This window comes from Galeopterus variegatus, unplaced genomic scaffold, assembly GCF_000696425.1.
Source record: "Galeopterus variegatus unplaced genomic scaffold, G_variegatus-3.0.2 Scaffold504, whole genome shotgun sequence".
In the NCBI taxonomy this organism is placed as follows: domain Eukaryota; kingdom Metazoa; phylum Chordata; class Mammalia; order Dermoptera; family Cynocephalidae; genus Galeopterus; species Galeopterus variegatus.
In genome coordinates this window covers 515,397-536,511 of record NW_007726615.1, presented here as the reverse complement: position 1 = coordinate 536,511, position 21,115 = coordinate 515,397, and the positions used below count along the sequence as shown (strand labels likewise).

The window sequence follows — 21,115 nt, the reverse complement described above, 5'->3', positions numbered from 1 at the left end:
TCTGTGTCAGGCATTGGGCCAGATTCTGGAGATACAGTGGTAGCAAAAACAACTTAGAACTCTACTATGACAGGGCATTTTCTTTGATTTAGGAAAAAAAGCCCCACCAAATACACCAAATAGAGCTGAATATATTGATCAGCGTCCATCCCTATGATAAAAGGTTGAGATGATTACAGAATTTACAAGGTGTTCTTTCCCCCCCATTTTTATTCCTGCTTTGCTGTAAAGACTCAAATGTTTTCTTATCAGAAGGCCTGACTGTTCCATTATTCCATAAAGGAATTCCATAGAGTAAGACTTATAGGATGACATTTAAAAATTGTCTAAATAATCCAAGCACTGTATCAATTGTGTAATGGCCAAGATCTGGTTTAAAATCTCTTTTGTAATAATGCTCACAAGGAATGTCAGGGTAGGGAAAGGAGGAAAGGAAGGAGTAACATGAGTACAAGCATTCCAGATCAACTCATCTACAGCTTACTGACCAACAAATCTCCTATGTCTTGTGTCATTTCCAGTTTTTGTTACCATCTTATTTGGTCACTTAAAAATTTTTACTTGATGCCAAAACCAAAGGTAAATTTGGGGAGGGACCTAACCACAGTCAAGTGAATTGCATCTTTTAGCTCCAAAATGATGTTTTCTGTAATAGCAGAGTGGAAAAATAGAGTATCAGGGAACACACAGTGGTCCATATGACTGTGCAAGCCCTCATTGGCAGATGCAATTCTTTCTTAGAGGCACTGAAGATCTCTTTGCAGCTACCATTGCAGAACCTCATGTTTTCTTGGCTGAAAAGCAGCAGTAATGCAAGATTATTTGATGCTAGTGGCCAAATAAAGACTTATTAAGCTGATTCTCCACCAGAAGGAAGAAATGGTCACAGATAGTCAGAGGGTGACCAGGAACCTAGACGTTTGCTTGGATTTTTGATAAGACTGAGAAGCAGGGCTCTTTGGGTCTTTCATGAGAGGGAGAGGGACTCTTTCCTTAGGTTAGAATTGCAGCAGGTCTCTACCTTCTAAAATCACTATCAGGAAGATGCAAATTGGTGACCGTGAGCTCCTGTGGATCCAGCTTTCTTATCTTTTGAGTCTCACTTCAGTGTGATCTCTTCCATAAAGTTTTCCTTAATTTTTTAACTCACAGTAATTTCTCTCTTTGCATCCAAGTCCTCTCCTCTGCCACCAAGTACTATGATGGCTCTTACATCATTTACATGTCTGGACTTCATAACTAAGACTCTTGAGGGCAGGATCCCCCAAGTACCTACTCTTTACTGTGCCCAACATAAACCAGGTACTCAAAATGATGTTAATGACTAAATGGGTAAATCTGACCGTGAAGTGAAGAAGACCTTACATTCCTCAAGTAAGTAGATGGTAGGTCACTACCTGCAGAGGAAGTAGGGTTTCTTATGGCCTTGGCAGGGAGGGAGATCAGAAAAGTCTAAGGACAAAGTTGGGATGGAGACTATTGACCACGGCAGTTAAAGAACATACATACAATGTACACTGAAGTTGGAGTGTAGCTTTTCAAATCATTATCCGTACAAGTATTTGTTGCATATTTCAATAGGATGTCAACCACGTCAAAATGTTCCCTTGGCATAAAGAGTATACTTTTTTCTATGAAGAGCTTTCTTTTATGCCCTTTTACTGAAAAATCAAAGTAGGCAGGTCTGCTATTAGTATCCTCATTTTACATGCTAGGATGCTGAAGTAGGTGAACGACTCAGTGTTTTGTCCTCATTTCTTTAGGTATCTGCCTCCTCATAATTAGGGAGTGCCAGAAATACTGATCTTATACTATTTTCCCTAAGACTGCACTCAGAAGTCAGAAATGAAAACCCAACTTGTATTATTAGTAGCCATCATTTTGTAAGATATCAGTGTTCAAAAAAACACTTAAGGTCTCATGTAAGTCCAAATTGTTATCATTAATCAAGCGACATGAAAGAGGTTGTTCTGTTTTATAGGCTCATGACATTAGGATATTAAAAAAGGCTGGGCTGCATCACCTAACTTGAGTTTGGTGATATGTTTGATAGTGTTCTATGAAGTCTTTCTCATTAAATTTGATTTGGCTTGTGTTGTAATATTGTGGTTTTTGACAGGAACACAGGTAAACAAAGTTAATTATCAAAATAAATCAGGTTGGAAATAAGGAAGGAGGGAAGTCATTGAGTTCCTGCAGGGACAAGAGCTTAGTTCATTTTTTAAAAAAAATTTGATTTTCTATTTTCCACGAAAAATTTAGCTTTAAAAAAATACAAATCTATTGAAGATCAAGCTTCTATATATGGGGTACCTGCCACAGAGGAACACTGGTGTTAAGTATAATTAAAGTAGATCCTATTTTCACTACTTTATAGATGAGGAATGTCAGGCATATTGAGAAAACTGCCTAGTCCAGTTTCTGTAGAGAATCACTAGTGGCCCAAGTGACAATCTATATTTTTGCCCAGACCACTAAAATACACTTTCCAAGAGGGTGATACTACTTTCAGAGTTCACAGGTTATGCAAAGAAGAAAATCCAAATTTTTCAGAAACCATAATCCCTCTTTTTAAGTCATTAAAAATTTGTATATCTATATTAAAAACCACACAAATCTGAATTCATACTTGGTACTTTCAGTTATAGCTAAGGATAAAAACAACACTAGCATCTATTTAGAATGGAAAAAACATGTTTGTATGAAAACAAGTATTTCATCATCAGTGTATTTCATACCGTTTGCAATTCAGCCTAGGTTCTTTATATTTTTCGTTTCCAATAGAGATTAGAATTTTAGTAGGCCAGAAATATAAAAAAGACGGCATTAAAATATCCTATATGATGGTAATCCTATTTTAAGGACTTTTCATGCTGATTTTGTGTTCTGAGCTATAGTCTTCATAGAGACTAAATTAGAGTGAGACTGGACAACAGAACAAAATAGAAAAGGGAAAACTCATGTCGGCAGTTGAAAACCAGTTGTGTAAAGCAAGGCCTAAAAGTCCTTATCTCTGGCATGTTCAGTATGGAATGCACAGTTGACTGTCATTCAGCTACTAGAGGAAGGTATTCTACAATGAAAGATAGCCCTATCAAAACAACAATTAGCTGGCTTCCTACACAGGGAATAGCAGTTGGTTAAGTAAGACTGAAGTGAGAGTTCTTACTAGTGTTCTCAGAAATGACTTACCCATCATGAGTATTTGGCCAACTGGTTAGGTCTAGCATGAACATGTGATTTCTGAAGGAATGAGTTAGGATCTGCTAAAGTGTTTCAAAGGAGCACCTTAGTAGAAACTGATCTCTAAGTAAAAATCATCAATTTATTTAATTTTCAAGAAAAAATTTTAATATGCATGTTATTCCTTTAAGTTTTACATCATGCTCATTCTCCTTAGATTGTTTAGGGTGCCTAAAAATTTTTATTGTGCCTAAAAATTACAGTAAGGTGAAATAAAAGATTCAAACATGGTTTCATAATACATGGAAGATGAGATCTCATATTTATAGCATGTAATTTGATTCTTATATATGCATGATTAATCAAAATTGTGTTCTAAATGACAACTTGAAATTTTTTGAATTGCACTAAGCAACACTATTGTGTACCATTTATTTTAACATGGATATTTTTATAATTAGCTTTATTAACAGTATAACATTTTCATGCATTCTTAAATTTTACCCTAGTTTTAGTATTCAGTGTTCGATTCAGTTCAAATCAACAAATATTCAAGGAAACATGACAGAAGAATGAAATGAGATTACGTTTTTACATAATCAGCTAAATTCTTTTTAAGAGTAAAAAGTTAATATGGGATTTAAAAACCTAAATTTCCAATGTTACTGTCAATTTAACCATATGTATATTAGTTAGGCCACAGGACTGCCCATTAGTCTTTCCTGTCGAAGGGCAATTAATCTCTTGAACCACTTTTCTTCAGCATCAGCTTTCTCAATAAATAACTGAAACAAGAAAAGAAAAAGAAAAAAAATGTTACTGTCTGTCAATAACAGATTTGACCTAATATGACACAAATAATCTTTATAGAATATATCTCTCAGCACAAGATTTGGATACTGTTTAACTCTTGATGACTTCTTAATTGAAGACCACCTATTTGGAATTAATAATGTTCGGAAAGTCTTGGAGTAAAAGGACTAATATCAACACCACTGGTTAACAATTTTGCACCTTTTTTGTGAAGTTTTATTCTACAACTTTTCTTTTTTTTCCTTTTTTTTAAAAATCTTTTATACTGACTGGTAACGGGATCACAACCCTCGGTGTCGCGCCCGCACCGGGGACCGGCAATGGGATCACAACCCTCGGTGTCGCGCCTGCACCGGGGACCGGCAACGGGATCGCAACCCTCGGTGTTGCGCCCGCACCGCGCTCAACCAGTGAGCGGGAACCGGTCTCCACATGGGATCCGAACCCTCGGTGGGAGCGCCGCCGCGCTCTCAGGCGGCGCACTCTCCAGTGCGCCACTGGGCCGGCCCGATATTCTACAACTTTTCTGAGACAAAGTACAATCACACCATTTCACAGAAAACAGCAAAATACGTTAGTGACATCACCACAGTCAGTCAATGAACACACTACAGCTAAACCAGAATTAGAACTTCAGCTAGACTTCAGTTGATATTCTTAAGGTTTAAAGGATCTTACATTAGGATGAGCCAGAGAATTGTCATCTTGGTACTTGATCGCAGTAGGGATGCTGGTGGGGTCTACTTCTTTTTCAATACTGGGCGGTTCAGCAACTACTGATGTTGGTCCTGATGTTGAAGTTCCATGTTTCACTTCACTAGGTTCCACTGACTGAAAGATAACAACCCATATTAATTTGAACACAATATGTACTTAGAATTTTGCTTTAATAATATTTCTGATTTTGAATTATTGCTCAGTTAGTCTCCTTTGAGATGATACTCATCTCACAAAGGCCCTACATTATGTTACTGAATGAGAAACAATTATTCCTAAAACAAACCAATATAAAAACGTTGGGGAAATGTTTATCATTTCTTATGATTAGCATATTTTTCTTAAGAAATTGGTACTTATGCGTCTATACTATTAAAAAATATATATATTTAATACATCTAAATTCTATTAATCAAAACGAGCTTACAACAAATCTCCAGCATTCAGTTGGCCTCTTTGTATAAAAAGCAAATTCAAAGGTTATCTTTTTTTTTTATTTTTTTTATTTTGTCTTTTTGTCTTTTTCCGTGTCCGGCAACGGATCGCAACCCTCAGTGTTGCCCCCGTACCGGACCGGGGACCGGCAACGGGATCGCAACCCTCGGCACCGCTCCCGCGCCTCGCTCAGCCAGTGAGCGGGAACCGGTCTGCATGTGGGATCCGAACCCTCGGGCGGGAGCGCCGCCGCGCTTCCCAAGTGGCGCACTGTAGCAGTGCGCCACCGGGCCGGCCCTTTTTTTTAAATAACAGTCTTACTGGGCTGGCCCGGTGGCTCACTCAGGAGAGTGAGGTGCTGATAGCACCGAGGCTGCAGGTTCAGAACCTATATAGGGATGGCCGGTGCGCACACCGTGCAGAGGGTTGCGATCCCCTTACTGGTCAAAAAACAAAACAAAACAAAACAAAACCCCAGAACCAAAAACAGTCTTACTAAGATACAATTCACATACAATTCACCCATTTAAAGTACACAATTCAATGGCTTTTAGCACACCCACAGAGTTGTACAAGTATTATCAGAATCAACTTTAGAACATCATCATCCCTCCTAAAACCCATACCCATTAGCAATCACTCCCCATTTCTCCCAACCTTCTCATCCCCAGGCAACTACCAATCCACTTTCTCTATAGCTTCTGGACATTCCATAAAAGGAATCATACAATATGTGGTCATTTGTGACACACTCTTTCATTTAGTATAATTATTTTTTATTTTTTATTATTTTTATTTATATATATTTATGGGGTACAGAGTTGACTATTAGTATTTGTGTACAGTATGTGATGATCAAATCAATATTATTAGCATGTTCATCATAACAAATCATAATTACTTTTTGTATCTCTTTCTCAATTACTCCGTGTCTCCCTCTCCCCCTTTCCCACCTCTAGTAATGATAGGTCTGTTTTCTCTTTCTGAAAGTTCAATGTTTTATTATGGTCTTTCTTTATTTCTTAGCTCCCACTTGTGAGCAAAGACATAGTATTTCTCTTTCTGTGCCTGACTTATTTCACTTGATGTAATTTTCTCCAAGCTCATACATGTTGCTGCGAATGGCAGAATCTCATTCTTTTTGTAAAGTTCATCCATGTTGTAGCATGTATCATCACTTCATTTCTTTTTACTGCTAAATAATATTTCATTGTATGGATTTACCACATTTTGTTTATCCATTCATCAGTTGACAGACTCAAAGGTTACCGTTTATTTATTTATTTTTGCCAAACATATCAGCTCTTTTTATTTTCTTCTGTGTTCTCCAATTTTTGACCAAAAGCATACTGACAGTTTGTAAAAATGATAGCAGTCTCTGCTCAAAGCTACTTAGAACATTTAAAAATTAATATAAAAGTTTGGAAAAAAGATACGTGATATCTTTCGTAAAAAATAAAACTCTAAGGGGATCCAATAAAGATGATGTAATAGACGGTTCCCAGCATCACTCTCTCCCACAAATCAACCAATTTACAACTATAAAAATGTAACATCAGCCAAGCTGGGGCCGCTGGAGCTCAGGGGAAGAGGAGAGACCTTTGGAGTTCACCAAGGAAGGAGAAACTATGATGAGAGAAAGAAAAAGCTGCTCTGAGCATTTCGGGCTGCAGCTGCTTTAAGGCTCGAGCTGATGAGCGCATGGAGCAGGAGCCAGCAGGAGCCGCAGCTGTGCCCTTCAGATGGCGTTACTTGGAGGCAGCAAGAGAGAAGAGGGCCTTGGCGGCCCCCAGGACAAGACCACTAATAGGGTTCCTGTGGACCCACGCAGGAGCGAGGAGCCAGAACAACTGAAAAAAGGGAGCCACTCAGATGCCAGTGAGTCATTGCAAGTGACAGGCGCAGGGACCATCTCATGGGAAGTGCTTGCAGCAGGGGCGGTGGGGGAGACGTGCCCACCAGGGGAACACTGGGACACAGCAAGGACAGCTGATCTGACCCCCAGTTAGCACAGGACCACTCAGAGGAGACTGGTCAGGAATGCAGAATTGCATGGGGTGCAGTTTGATGAAAAAACTCAGGCCCAGATCAGAGTGTCTACACAATCCAGGTGCACCAGGTCTCTGGAGAGCTGGAAGTACCTATAAAGTCAACCATTAAACCTGAGCTGCACAAAAAGCCTTCCCTAGGGAAACAGCAGCAAAGTAGCAATTTAAACAACCACACAGCTCAAGTACTGGTTCCCACAGGAAGTTCCCCCATGTTAGAAGCAAAGGACAAAAAATTAATTCCGGCCCAGGCACACCACCAGCACCTTGGGGCCTGCCTGGGAACTGGAGCCTTGGATCTGGGGACCGGACCCCACTCCCACTTCCAGGCACACTGCACCAGTGCCTTGGGGCCAGCCTGGGGACCTGAAGCATGGAGAAGGGGACTGGACCCCCCCTCCCACAACCAGGCACATCATGCCAGCACCGTGGGGCCTGCCCAGGGACCCAAGGCAAGGAGAAGGGGACTGGACCTCTCTCCCACAACTAGGCACATTGAGCCTTGGGGCTCACCCAGGGATCTGGGGAATGGAGTTGGGGACCAGACCACCCTCCCACAACCAGGCACAACATGCCAGCACCTCAGAGCCCATCCAGGGATCCAGGGCATGGAGAAGGGGACTGGACCTCTCTCTCACAATCAGGCACAACATGGCAGCACCTCGGAGCCCACCCAGGGACCTGGGGCAAGGAGAAGGGGAATGGTCCTCTCTCCCACAACCAGGCACACCATGTCAGAGCTTCATGGCCCACCCAGGGACCCAAGGCATGGAGACGGGGACCAGACCTCTCTCCCACAACCAGGCACACCAAGCCAGTGCCTTGAGTCCCACCCAGTGACCCGAGGCATGGAGCCAGGAACTAGACCCTCCTCCCACCACGAAGCACACCACGCCAATACCTTGGGGCCCACCCAGAGACCCAAAACAAGAAGAAGGGGACTGGACCTCTTTCCCACAACCAGGGACACTGTGCCAGCACCTTGGGGCCCGCCTGGCCCAGAGGCATGCAGAAGGGGACTGGACCCTCCTCCCACACCAGGTACAAAATGCCAGCACCTTGGGGCCCACCTGGGTACACGAGGCATGGAGAAGGGGACCGTACCCTCCTCCCACAACCAGGCACACTGCACCAGTACCTCAGGGCCTTCCCAGGGACCCGGGACATGGAGAAGGGGACTGGACCCCTCTCCTACGACCAGGCACATGGCGCCAGAGCCTTGGGGCCTGCCCAGGGACTACAGCCATGGAGAAGGGGACCAGACACACCCCACAACCAGGCATATCGCCAGTGCCAAGGAGCATGCCAAAAGTTGCACCTCCATGTGGGTGGCCCACCACAGCCACTGCAATAACCATGGCTGCTGCAAAAGTGGCTAGACGCCACAGCCACCACGCAGGTGGTCCGCCAACCACTGGAGTGCATTGACACAAGAAGAGTCACCAGCAGAGACAAAGAAAAGAAGAGGATGTCTCTTTCCACAAAACCCATTTCAGAGTGACAGAAGAAGCATCTGCTCTATGATAATATTGGGGGACCTGATCACATCTCTCAGCATAGGACAGATCATCTAGGCAACAAGTTAACAGTAACCATTATTCTTTCAGAAGGAGAGAAGAAAACTAGGGCAATTAGAGGGGGCAGGGGGATGCAATGGGGGAAGGGGAGAGGTTGGACAAGGGGCATAAAGAATAATTACAATTTATAACAATATATATGCCAGTAATATTGATTTAATCAACATATCTCAATGTTCAACCTTTGTAATATATATGCTAGTAATATTGATATGATCGACATACCTCAATATTAACCCCCAAAATATGTACCATTGATTTCGATTCAATAAATAAAATAAAGAAAAAAAAAAAACCCCTAAGATTTCTTACACTATCTTGGAAAGTGTGGACATTTAATACATTCTATATTTACTGAGTGTTTCCCAGACTCTGTGTAATGTACTAAATGCTGGGGACACAAAGACTAATAAATCATTGTTCCTGCCTTGAAGGAGACATAAGTATATTGCTTATTGAAGAAATTTCAATACTTCTTTCCTGAGAAAGGAGAAGGCCAGGGAAGTGAATGATTGGCAGCAAAATTGGGGGATAATATACAATGAATTAGATGAGAAGCTGAAATTAATGGAAGATTATTTCCACCACGTAGCCTTTCCCTACACCTACAGGTTCTACACCTATTGGTTTTCAATTTCCACTTTTTTTTTACTTATCTACTTCTGAACATGCACTTTTCTTTTTTTTTTTTTTTCCTTTTTGTCTTTTTTCGTGACCGGCAACGGATCGCAACCCTCAGTGTCGCGCCCATACCGGACCGGGACCGGCAACGGGATCGCAACCCTCGATGTTGTGCCCGCACCTCGCTCAGCCAGTGAGCGGGAACCAGTCTGTATGTGGGATCCGAACCCTCGGCGGGAGCGCTGCCGTGCTCCCAAGTGGCGCACTGTAGCAGTGCGCCATGGGGCCGGCCCCTGAACATGCACTTTTCTGAATGAAGTGTAAATTAGATGTCACCAGGAAAAACATCTAGAGAACAAAGTATGCATGAATTAGTTAATCCTTCCTTAGGTAAAATTATTTTAGAATTGGAGATCCATCTATTTAACCAATATTTATTGAGTACTACTAATTGCTAAACATTGGGTACATAAGGGAGAGTAAAATAGATATGATCCCTGTCCCAGCTGGAGGTTACATGTTGCTAATGCAGATGACAGATTATAAATGAATAAATACCACCCCCCCAAAAAAAAACATGATCACAAATTGTTGTATGTGGAGTAAGTGTGTGTAGTAAGTGTAGTATATGTAGTAAGGAACTGGTGACACAGAGAATGATGGGGGATGGGGAGGGAAAAACATCTACTTTGGACTGGCTGGCTAGGGACATTGGCTCTCAAGAAGTGAAATTTAAGACCTGAAGAATGAGAAGGAGCCTGGCATGTGAAGAAAAGGAAGAGTGCTCTGGTCAGAGGGGACAGTAAATAGAAAGGTCCTGAGAGGAGAAGAGCTTGGTGTGTTTGAAGATCAGAAAGAAGACCGGAAGTGCTGGTGTACAGTGAGCAAAAGGATGGTTGGACCCTGCAGCCCAGAACTTGGGTCACTGTTTCCTTAACTCAGCCACACTACCAGTCTGTTTAGGTATCACTTCCCAGCACCATAGCAGGAGAGTGTCCCTAGGCAAAACGCTGGGGTAATTGTGGGGCTCATCCCTTCTCTCAAGGATCACCAGTCCTGTGCTGCCTATTGTTTGATACCTAAAACCAGTGCCTCATATATCTTTTCAAGTTCTATAGTTGTTTATAGTGGAAGGGTAAGTTTGGTACCAATTATTCTGTAATGGTCAGTAGCAGGAGTCTAATTAATTCTGAAAAAGATTGTCCTGGCTGTTGTATGGGTCCTGGACTAGAGACATGCAAAAGGAAAAACGGGAAGACCAATCGGGAGAGCTCTTGCAACAGTTTAAGAGTGAGATGGTGACTTGGATTGGAGGGGTAACCATTGAGAGTTGAGAGGAGACAAATTCTGAGCTATTTTGGAAGTGATGATGTCAAGAGCCACTTTTTTTTTGGCATGTAAATATTTAATTTAATTAAAATATTCTAATTTTTTTATGCTAATGGAAACTGGTCTGCATTCATAGGAGAAATTTATACTCTTGTAGACAAAAGGGCCTCGAAGGCTGGATATCTGGGGAGTTGTCACATGTTTTTAAGGAATTCTTGCAAAGAGAAATCTGTTCTATAAATTGTTTTCAAATGTGGAGATGTTTATGAATATTAATTCTAACAATGATGTGAATATTAATTATAATGTTAACTTTTACAGACATTTAAAGAAATATTTATTGAATTTGATTTGGCAGTTTTCTTCTTATAGTTTAGAGGCAATATTTTTTTTCTGCAGGTCTCAAACATTTGCATGTCTGCAACACACTGGGCCTAGAAGACTCATGGCGCTAAGTGATATTATATTGACCCTTCATAAAACTGAGGACATTTAACAATAAAGCCCAATATTCTGCACAGGAAAAAGTGGGAAGTATGCTAATCCAATGAGGCCCAGGACATTGATTTTATTTATTTTATTTTTTTTTTCCTTTTTGTCTTTTTTCGTGTCCGGCAATGGATCGCAACCCTCAGTGTCGCGCCCGTACCGGACCGGGACCGGCAACGGGACCACAACCCTAGGTGCTGCGCCCGCACCTCGCTCAGCCAGTGAGCGGCCGGTCTGTATGTGGGATCCGAGCCGCAACGGATCGCAACCCTCAGTGTCGCGCCCGTACCGGACCGGGACCGGCAACGGGACCACAACCCTAGGTGCTGCGCCCGCACCTCGCTCAGCCAGTGAGCGGCCGGTCTGTATGTGGGATCCGAGCCCTCGGCGGGAGCGCCGCTGCGCTCCCAAGCAGCGCACTGTAGCAGTGCGCCACCGGGCCGGCCCCAAGACATTGATTTTTGGTAGTCTATATTGCCCTCCAGAGACTGCACAAGCATGTCATTTTGCATATCTCAGCTGCATAGGACTTAGCTAGGAGACTGGCTGTCCATGTTGAATTGCTTTGAAGAGATGTGGCATGCTATTATTCTAGTTGCCAAAGACATTGATCCCACCTGTTCAGGTGGCAGAGATAACATTGTAGTATATAAACCAAGTAATCTCATTCTGTTTTTATTTGCAGAGTACATTGTTTTCTTTGAGAAGTGCCTACACATGTATAAGGTGACACTCTTAGAGTTTAGGATCAGAGTTTGGAAGTCATTATTTAATAATAGATAATTTAAAAATATGTGGGAGAACCATTAACTGTTTCTTTATTTAAATTAGGAAAACTGTAAGAGAAAATTTTACCTTAAGTATAAAACAAAACCTTAACATGGCCACTACCAAACATCTGGCTTTGAATAACACTGCCACCTGATGGCTCAATTTGGAAAAATTAGTTTTAAAATGTTCTTCTAAGATCCTGCCACACAGTTATTTACCCTCCTTTTGAACACAGGGGACTATCCGCCATACACAACAATACTAGAGTTGAATAATTAATAAGAAGCTTATTTGAGACAGCAGTTTGAAAACAAGCTGCATCTTGTTTCCTGAAGTTAATGATGTATCAGGAGCTATCATAGATTCTCCATCTACTCAGACAAGAGAAATATGATTTCAGAGAATTAAACTAGTTAAATCAATATGTGTTGCAGGAGACATAGTGTCTATTATAGCATTAGTAATAGCCACTTTTATGGTAACAGCTCCCTAGCTTAATTAGCGGAATTAACACAGCTAAAGAAAGAATGTACCAACTGAAGACGTGGCTAGCATAGAAAAGCCCTTCTTAGAGACACGAACTTTATACCAAAGTGTGTATAGAAAGATGTTCAACAGAAAAAGATGTTGAAAGTAGGGTCATTGGTAATTTAGTCCTCAAGAGAGTTAATCTTTACTATGCATCAGGGATAGCCCAACATATCTCTCCATGATCTGGATGAAGTAGTCCTCAAGATAATTTACCTCTCTTTGCTAAGTAATCTCCTGATAAATAATTCAGCTTCTTGGACATCCTGAATCCTGGCCTTATGTTGCAGACACAGACATTTTAGAATCTAGAAATGGATATCACTTTCTAAACTAGTAAAATGTCCCTCTGTTTTATATTTCAGTTGAATGTGAATTTATTCATTGTTAGCCTACCACTGTTCTTCTGATCATTTCAAAGTGTGGTGACTAATAAAAGTACAGCATTGGATAGCTAAGACTTTGGACTATTATGCATTCACATATTATGCATTCATCTCTTAAGGCTTTTTAGCAATTTTTCCTGTTGGCACCACTTCCCACCTTTCAGCAAATGCTTTCTTGGAGAAGCACTGAATTAAAAATAAGTTTAAAGAGAAATATTAATAATTAGTACCAAACAGTAAAAAGTTGCTTAGAAGAAAACCCAGTGTATTAATTATGGAGGAATAAGTATTTCCACAGAAGGAAAATGCTAGTTTATCATGAGTCCAACGCGAACTGGGAAGTCAGCATGAACTTCAGATAACAAATACTAGGAAAGTAAATTTTAAAATAAATGACAGACTTCTGGTCAAGATGGTGGAATAGAGGATATCCAGTGTCACTTTCTCCCATGATCGACCAATTTACAATTATTAAAAAAGCAAAGACTGCCAAGCTGGGGCCACTAGAGCTCAGGGGAAGAGGAGGAGAGACCTATGGAGTACATGAAGGTGGGAGAAGCCATGACGAGAGAAAGAAAGGATTGCTCCGACTGTTTCAAGCTCCAACCATTTCAAGCCCTAACCACTTCAAGGCTGAGCTGCTGAGCACATGGAGCAAGAGTGGCAAAAGCCACAGCTGTGCCCTTCGTATGAAGTTGCTTGGAGGCTGCAGGGAAGAAGAGGTCCTAGGTGACCCCCAGGCCAGCTAGACCACTGACAGGGCTCCTGTGGACCCACAGAGGAGTGAGGGGCCACAGACAACTGAAAATAAGAGTCACTCAGAGGCCAGTGAGTCATTGCAAGGTACCAGCACATGGCTGATCCTATGGGAAGTGTTTGGAGTGTGGGTGGTGGTGGGGACGGGCACATTGAGGCACAACATGGACAGCTGATCTGCCCCCCATTCAGCACAGAATCACTTACTGCAGACTGGTGAAGAATACAGAATGGCAGTAGGTGCAGTTTGCTAAAAAAACTCAGGCCCAGACCAGAGTTTCCACACAACCAGGGTGTACCAGACCTCACAAGACCTGGAAGTGCTTATTACAAGGTCAACAATTAAAACTGGAGCTGCACAAAAAGCCTTCGTCAGTGAATCAGCAGCAAAGCAGCAATTTAGTTCAATCACAGGACTCAAGTGCTGGTCCCCACAGGAAGTTCCCCCATTTTAGAAGTAACCACATGACAACAAATTAGTTCCAGTGCAGAATTTAAGTGGTGGTGGTAGCTAATAATCTAACACAGAACTGAAAGAAAAACAAAACACCCACAGATCAGAGACAAAATTTTGATATTAACCAGTAAAGGCCTAACACCACCAAAGAACACCTATGAAACACAGAAAGACCAGAAGGACCAGAAGGTCTCTGGGCTCCCAAGCCGGGGTAGGGAGTGGGCTGAGGGCCTCAGCTACATACCTCCCAACATCTGCATCCAGCCCAGTGATGACCATTGAGCTGCTGCTGGAAGCACGCTGGGCTCCCAAGCCGGAGTGTGGGCTTCCCCCAGGTCATGATTGAGGCCCTCGGCCCCCCCGACACCCGCATCCAGCCCACACACGACTGAGCCACCACCAGAAGGTCTCTGGGCTCCTCTGCCAGAATGAGGGGGTGCCATGGGCCTTGGCCATGCCCCACTCTCCCTTTCCTTGTCCTCCCACTCTATCCTTGTGTCCCTTCCTCTTTCTCTCTCCACCCCAACTGCTCTGCAACAACATCTTAGAATGCAAAAAAAATAAGAATAAAAAAATAAATAAATTACAATAATTCATTTAGGACATACGAATGGCCTTGTATAAGAGTAAGATATGAAATAAAACAGGCAAGTACATTTATGAATGTCCATTTCATAGCTCCATTTTTTAAGAGTCGTGGTGGCAAACTGCCAAAAGTTCAAATGAAATCAACAAAATGACAACGCAGGGGCCATGGATTATCCAAGGCTATCTAGTCCTATGACTGGCATACAGCACATGGTCAGTTCATGTCTCCTGAATGAATTATTTTTAAATGTATGTGGAAATTGAAAAGATTTTCATCTCACTAGTAATAATAATAATAAAAAAAAAGCGCTAATGGAAACAGTCCAATTTTCACCTATTACGTCAAAAAACATGAAAAATTCTAATAGGATGTCATATGAACCACAGAGTGAGAGGGCAGACATCTCCTTGCATTTCTGGGTGGAATTTGAATTAGTACAACATTTCTGGAGGATGACTTTGAGAAGATGTTAAAATAAACAATGTTAACCTCTGACAAATAACTTCATCTTAAAAAAATTATTTTAAGAAAATAATAGTGGATATTTGCAAACATGTATGTAATATCTCCAAACTTAAAACCACTTAAATACCTAATATCAAAAAAATGAATTATGATACATTCATCAGCAAGATATTTGCAGCCATTAATACATTTACAGATGTAGAATATTTTAGAGTAAGTGGTAATTATAACCCTGTCCTCGTTATAAGGATGCTAAAGAATACATGTATTTCCTAGAATGCCTTTTCTTAGTAAAACAATACAAACAAATTCCTAAAAGCAGTCCTACTAATCAGTGAAAGAATACATGAAATATTCAACACAAATAAAATGTTAATCTAAGCTTCTTTCACCAGAATTGAATAAATGATATCCATCTGGGCAAAGAATGGAAGATATATGTTACTACTGGGTAATAACTGGACATATTGGATATATACTACCATGCTGGGTAATAGTTTTATCATTAAAGTCCTTTTCTAACTTTTTTCTAGCAATGACAATTCAAAATGTAGACGTATACATTTGAAAAGAAAACTGTTTATGAAAGACATATTAATATTAGAGAACCATTATGTGGACATCTTACTTTGCCTTCCTGGTGAATTAAAAACAAAAAAAAAGCTTTTTGTGAACATATACAGATACATTTTTACAGTATATTTTTATACAAGTTAAACTTGAAACAATTCTCACTGATTCACTCTCTCTCTCAGTAACATGTCTGACACTCTTTTGCCCTACTTCATCCATCTATTAGAAGAACTTACGTTTAAGTAAAATCCTTTAATAAAGCATCTCTTCAGTGAGAATCCAAAGGCTTATTCATAATGCTTGGATGAAAACTTACCTTTTTGACTTCTTTACTTGATCTGAATGTCTGCTGAACAAAAGAATCACTTTCAATAGCTTCAATTTCTTTTACTCTTTTTACTTGTTCTACCAGTGTGGCTTGGTCTAAAAAAGAGGGTATAAAGTCAGTGTATTTTGGTGTAAGCTTGTTAACAATTCTATACCTAAGCAATGTTTTTTCTTTCTATGAAGAAATTTTACTACTTATGGAATTTAACTGGATGAAAAGACATTATATTTAAGCTCTAACAAGAAACTTTCCCCCCCCCTGAGATCCACAAATAAAACATTCCTATGAACTAAGACCCTCACCTAAAACCCAAAACATTGCTAAAAAGTCACTGCTATAAGGATTCTGCCTAATCTGGTGGGAAGTTTTTTTTTTTTTTAAACTTTTATTTTAACATTTTATTGTAGATACATATAAAAGGAATAAGAGCACAATGAATCCACCTGTACCCATCACTCAGCTTCTATAATCATTAGCTTTCTGTTATTCTTATTTAATCTATCTATCCTCACCTCAGCTTTGGGAGGTGAACCTTGAGCACTTAAAAGTAAATCCCAAACGCCATATCATGTTACCCCTAAATATTTTAGTAGCACCTCTAACAGATAAGGACTTAAAACAACAACATAACTACAATAGCATTTTCACACCTAAAAATACCAATAATCCCTTGATATCGTTTACATAGTCCAGGTTTAATTTTCACTGTCTAAAAGGAATCTTTTTAAAGTTGGTTTGTCTGAACAGGATCCGAGGTCCACACATTGCACTTGGCTGATAAATACCTTAAGTCTCTTTTCATCACCTACAAGCCACCACCCTTCCCTTTCATTTACATTTATTGAAGAAACTGAGTCATTTATCCTGTAAAAGTTTGCATATCCTGGATCTGGCTGATGTTATCCTCATGGTGTCATTTAACATGTTCCTCTATTCCCATATTTTGTGTAAAGCAGTAGTTAGATCTAGAGGCTTGATTACACTCAGGTTCAGTGTTTTTTGGTCAAGAGTACATCAGGGCTAGACAGTCACCTCAGTTGGTTAGAGTGTGGTGCTGATAACACCAAGGTCCAGGGTTTGATCCATGTACCTGCCAGCTGCCAACTCCCCCCTACCACCCAAAGAATACATCAGAGGTGGTACTGTGTAATTCTTACTACATCATATCAGAATGTGCTTGTATGACTTTTAGTGATGTTAAGATTGGTGAGTGGGTCCCAGGTGAGTCAGCCTGACCTTTCCATTATAAAGTTCACTATCAATTTTTCATTTAATGAGTTTAGCAATACTGTTTGTTGCTTAGATCCATTATTTCATTAGAGGTTATAAAATGGTGATCTTCTAATTTTACTATTCTTCCTGCATTTATTATCTCTGATTCTTCTGTAATGAAGAACTTTTCCTCATTGACAATTGGGTGACTGTGATACAAAGCCTGTACCGGAAAGTCACAATAAATGTTTGATCCTTTCTCTTTATCAATTTTGGTTGAAAGATGACCAAAGATGACCATTATAAATTCATGAATATTTATATGTTTAATGTATTTGTAGTTCATGGTAGTCATTTTCCTATTTTGATGCTCAAATTGTTTCACTTTTGGGTAAAATCCTCTTCAGGTTGACTCCTGCATCCTTTTCATATACTCCCTAGTGGTTAAGGCAGGATAAAATGTTCCAGGACTATCTTGTATGGTTCCAGTCCCAGCCAGAAATTAGCCATTTCTCCAAAGAATGTGGACTCCTTTTAGTGGGGAATGATATTTATAAACAACAATCCAGGTACAAGGGGTATTCATTGTTACTGGATTGTTACGGCCTCTGGACTTTTCAGTGGGTGGGGCGGGACGTACTTATTTTTAGAAGAGAAAAATTAATATCAGTTCATGATAAGACTACCAACCAAATAAAAGATTATAGGATCTATAGTTAAAGCCTTTTATTTTATATTTGTGTATATAAGTTTTCTAAAAACTGAAGCCTTAATAGCATGATCAAAAGTACTTAATTGTTTTTCCTAATGTGTGAGTATGTTTTAGTTTCAAAATAACAAGACAAACATTACTACTAACAACAAGATATATGAGGGTACTTCAAAAGGTTCTTGGAAAAATGGAATTGAAAGATAACATGAATATTTCCATGAGCTTTTGAAGATCCCTTGTATTAACACAGTTTAAAATTTCTTTATGGTCTTTTTGACCTTAGGATTTATTCCACTGATGAATTGTCAAAATAAATACTATATTTTGAAGTCACTTGAAATAATTCTCTATGTGATTATGCTACCAACTTGAAATATAGGTAAGTTCATCTGTTTTTATTTTTTTAAATTTTTAGGTCTTACTTTGATTTTTAATTGCAAAAAACATTTACATGGTTCTAAGGTCAAAACTTAACATCATTTAGAGAGGTCTAGGTTTCCTTTCCTATCCCATGCCCCCAGTTCTTCCTCCAATTCACAGGTAATCATTTTTATTAGGTTTGGGTTTGTCTTCCACTGTTTATTCCTGAAAATATAAGTATACAATTCTGAAAATATAAGTCTCTTCTTGCTTATACAAAATTAGCATACTTTACACTTCTATGTGTTTTACTTTTTTTCACTTAATATTTTTTCACTATCACTCTATAGCAGCTTAGAGAGTTCTTAGTTCTATTTTACAATTGCATAATAATCTATTTTATAGTTTTATGATAGTTTTTTTTTCCCCACCAAAGCTCTATTGATGGCTAAGTAGTTTCTAGTTTTTTTGCTATTATAGTTAGTGTTTTCATTTCCTATTTTTACATTTTCTTTCTCAGATGCTAGCTGGGCAGAAAAAATGTAACATTATGGTTCACACCCTTGCTGTTTTATTTTTAAATTTTTAGTTTTTTTTGGGGGGGGGACAGGGGGCTGGCCAGTATGGGGATCTGAATCTGAACCCTTTACCTGGGTTTTATAACACCATGCTCTACCCAGCTGAGGAAACCAGTTAGCCTGCTGTTTTAAACTCTTATTCAAAGCTAATATGAATATATAGTTGATAGTTGAATTAGGTGCTATTGTATTCTTGGCTAGGCACTTAAAAATTCTGGGTTTTGGACATCATGGATAATAGCTGGATTTACTTTCTAAGAAACAACTGTAATAACTAGTTTGCCAAGAACATGAAGTTATTTGCATCAAAGTAATTTCTACATTCCAGCAGCTCTAAGCTAAAATGGTTAAATGTTGCTACAGAGATAAATATAGAGTATAAAATTTTTTTGGTTTCATAAGTTCAATAAAAATTAATATTGTATGAAAAATCTTTGTCTCAACTTTTCGTCAGTCACAAATTATTATTATATAGTGTTGTGCAAACTCCAGTTTTTTGTTTTTTGGGTTTTTTTGTCTTTTTTGTGACCGGTAAGGGGATCACAACCCTTGGCTTGGTGTTGCTGGCACCATGCTCAGCCAGTGAGCGCACCGGTCATCCCTATATAGGATCCGAACCCACGGCGGGAGCGCCACTGTGCTCCCAGTGCCGCACTCTCCCGAGTGCGCCACGGGGTCGGCCCCAAAACTCCAGTTTTTTAATGGGAAAGATAGCTCTTTTGAAGATGTGTCCCTGACGGCTGTAACCAGTCTTTTTGCATGTGAGAAATCACACATGGAATGCTTGGAAGTAGCAGCCACCACAGTCAATACTTCCATCGTTGTAAGAATACATTCTCCTGCATAAAAGCAAGCACTGTCACAGTGCTACGGGAGAGAAAATAGTTCCACGTGCTTTAGAATAAAAGCTCCTCTGGATTTTAACTAGGCAATGTACTAATTGAGCATGGGAAATGAGAGAAGACTCTTTACCTAGCTAATTTATTAATATGAACACACCCCATATTACTGGATGTATAATAGTGTTAATATAGCAAAGTCATAATGGCTGCCATTCCGTGTGATCCAACTTTGATGTCAATATGAAAACATTTGTTTCTGTAGATCTTAATTATTTTGTGATTGCTAATTCCCAACCAAAAAACCTATTATTTCTGACTTCAGGATGATGTCTCCTCTTTATCAACTGTTGAACCCCTTGAATTTTTTTTTCTAACATATTCTCTCATTTGGATTTGCAAAGCACATCATTAGTATTAAATGTCAGAGGTGAACTCACAAACAGTACTTGATGTCTAAAGCTAGTAGTATTTGTAGCTTTAAATCTGGACATACAACCAGCTCCTAATACAAATAAAAATGTATCACAGAAGCTTGCCAAAAGGCCAGTATGCTCGACAAAATAGCATTGGAGAAAGTATAAGAAAAAGAAGGAGAAAGATTAGAGAAAAACAGAGCATTATCTGCATATTTCTTTTAAGATCACTTCAGGACTAACAAGGTGATAGGGCAGGTAGGAGGAAGCCTTACTTACAATATGAAAACAAACCACCACAGCTTTTATCTTTCAACGTAAGAACCATTATACTGGTTGCAAGAGAGTGATATTTAAATTAAAATTGGAAAGATTCATGAGATTTCCATTTTTATCCTTATAAAAGCTCAACTCTATGCAGCCTGAAAACAGTAGACATAAAAAAATGTTTTAAATTGCTTCATACTCAAAATTCTACTATCAATGTTCACAAGTGTATGTCTTGAGTATAACCCTGTCATTTTGGGAAGCAGAATAAAACACATCAATAATATATACTACATTATTTCAAATTCAGTTTAAGTTATTCATGCCAATTTGTTATTTAAAAGTCCTGTGCCAATTTAAAGGTTGGGAGAAAATGAGACTTAAAAATAGTTAAGGTTTATATGCTCTGCATGATGCCTAGCATGCAAAGTGTCTTGTATTAATCAGCCATGAGGTAAAAATAAAGACAAGTATTATGAGGAAAATAAAAATTATAGGATGTTTTAAAACATTAACATGGTAAATGTGAAGAAAACATATCCATTATCATGTGATGATTTTTTATAAACACATTATTGGTAAATAAAATGACTTCCATGTTGTTTATCAGATATCAGTAGAAGGGATATAAATTTCATAGTAAAAAAAAAAAAAAAAAAAAAAAGA

General features: G+C 39.5%; 1 protein-coding gene across 1 annotated transcript in view; it reads right to left on the bottom strand.

Moving 5' to 3' along the window:
- Positions 1-3,328: 3,328 nt before the first annotated feature.
- Positions 3,329-21,115, bottom strand: part of LOC103587939 (serine/Arginine-related protein 53-like) — a 22,489-nt gene continuing 4,702 nt past the window's right edge. Inside the window, exons 2-4 of the mRNA XM_008569505.1 lie at positions 16,054-16,160; positions 4,675-4,827; positions 3,329-3,968 (exon numbers count right to left, since the gene is read on the bottom strand). Coding sequence (XP_008567727.1) covers positions 3,876-3,968; positions 4,675-4,827; positions 16,054-16,160 — 353 coding nt within the window. The 3' untranslated portion in view covers positions 3,329-3,875. The remainder of the gene's footprint in view (positions 3,969-4,674; positions 4,828-16,053; positions 16,161-21,115) is intronic.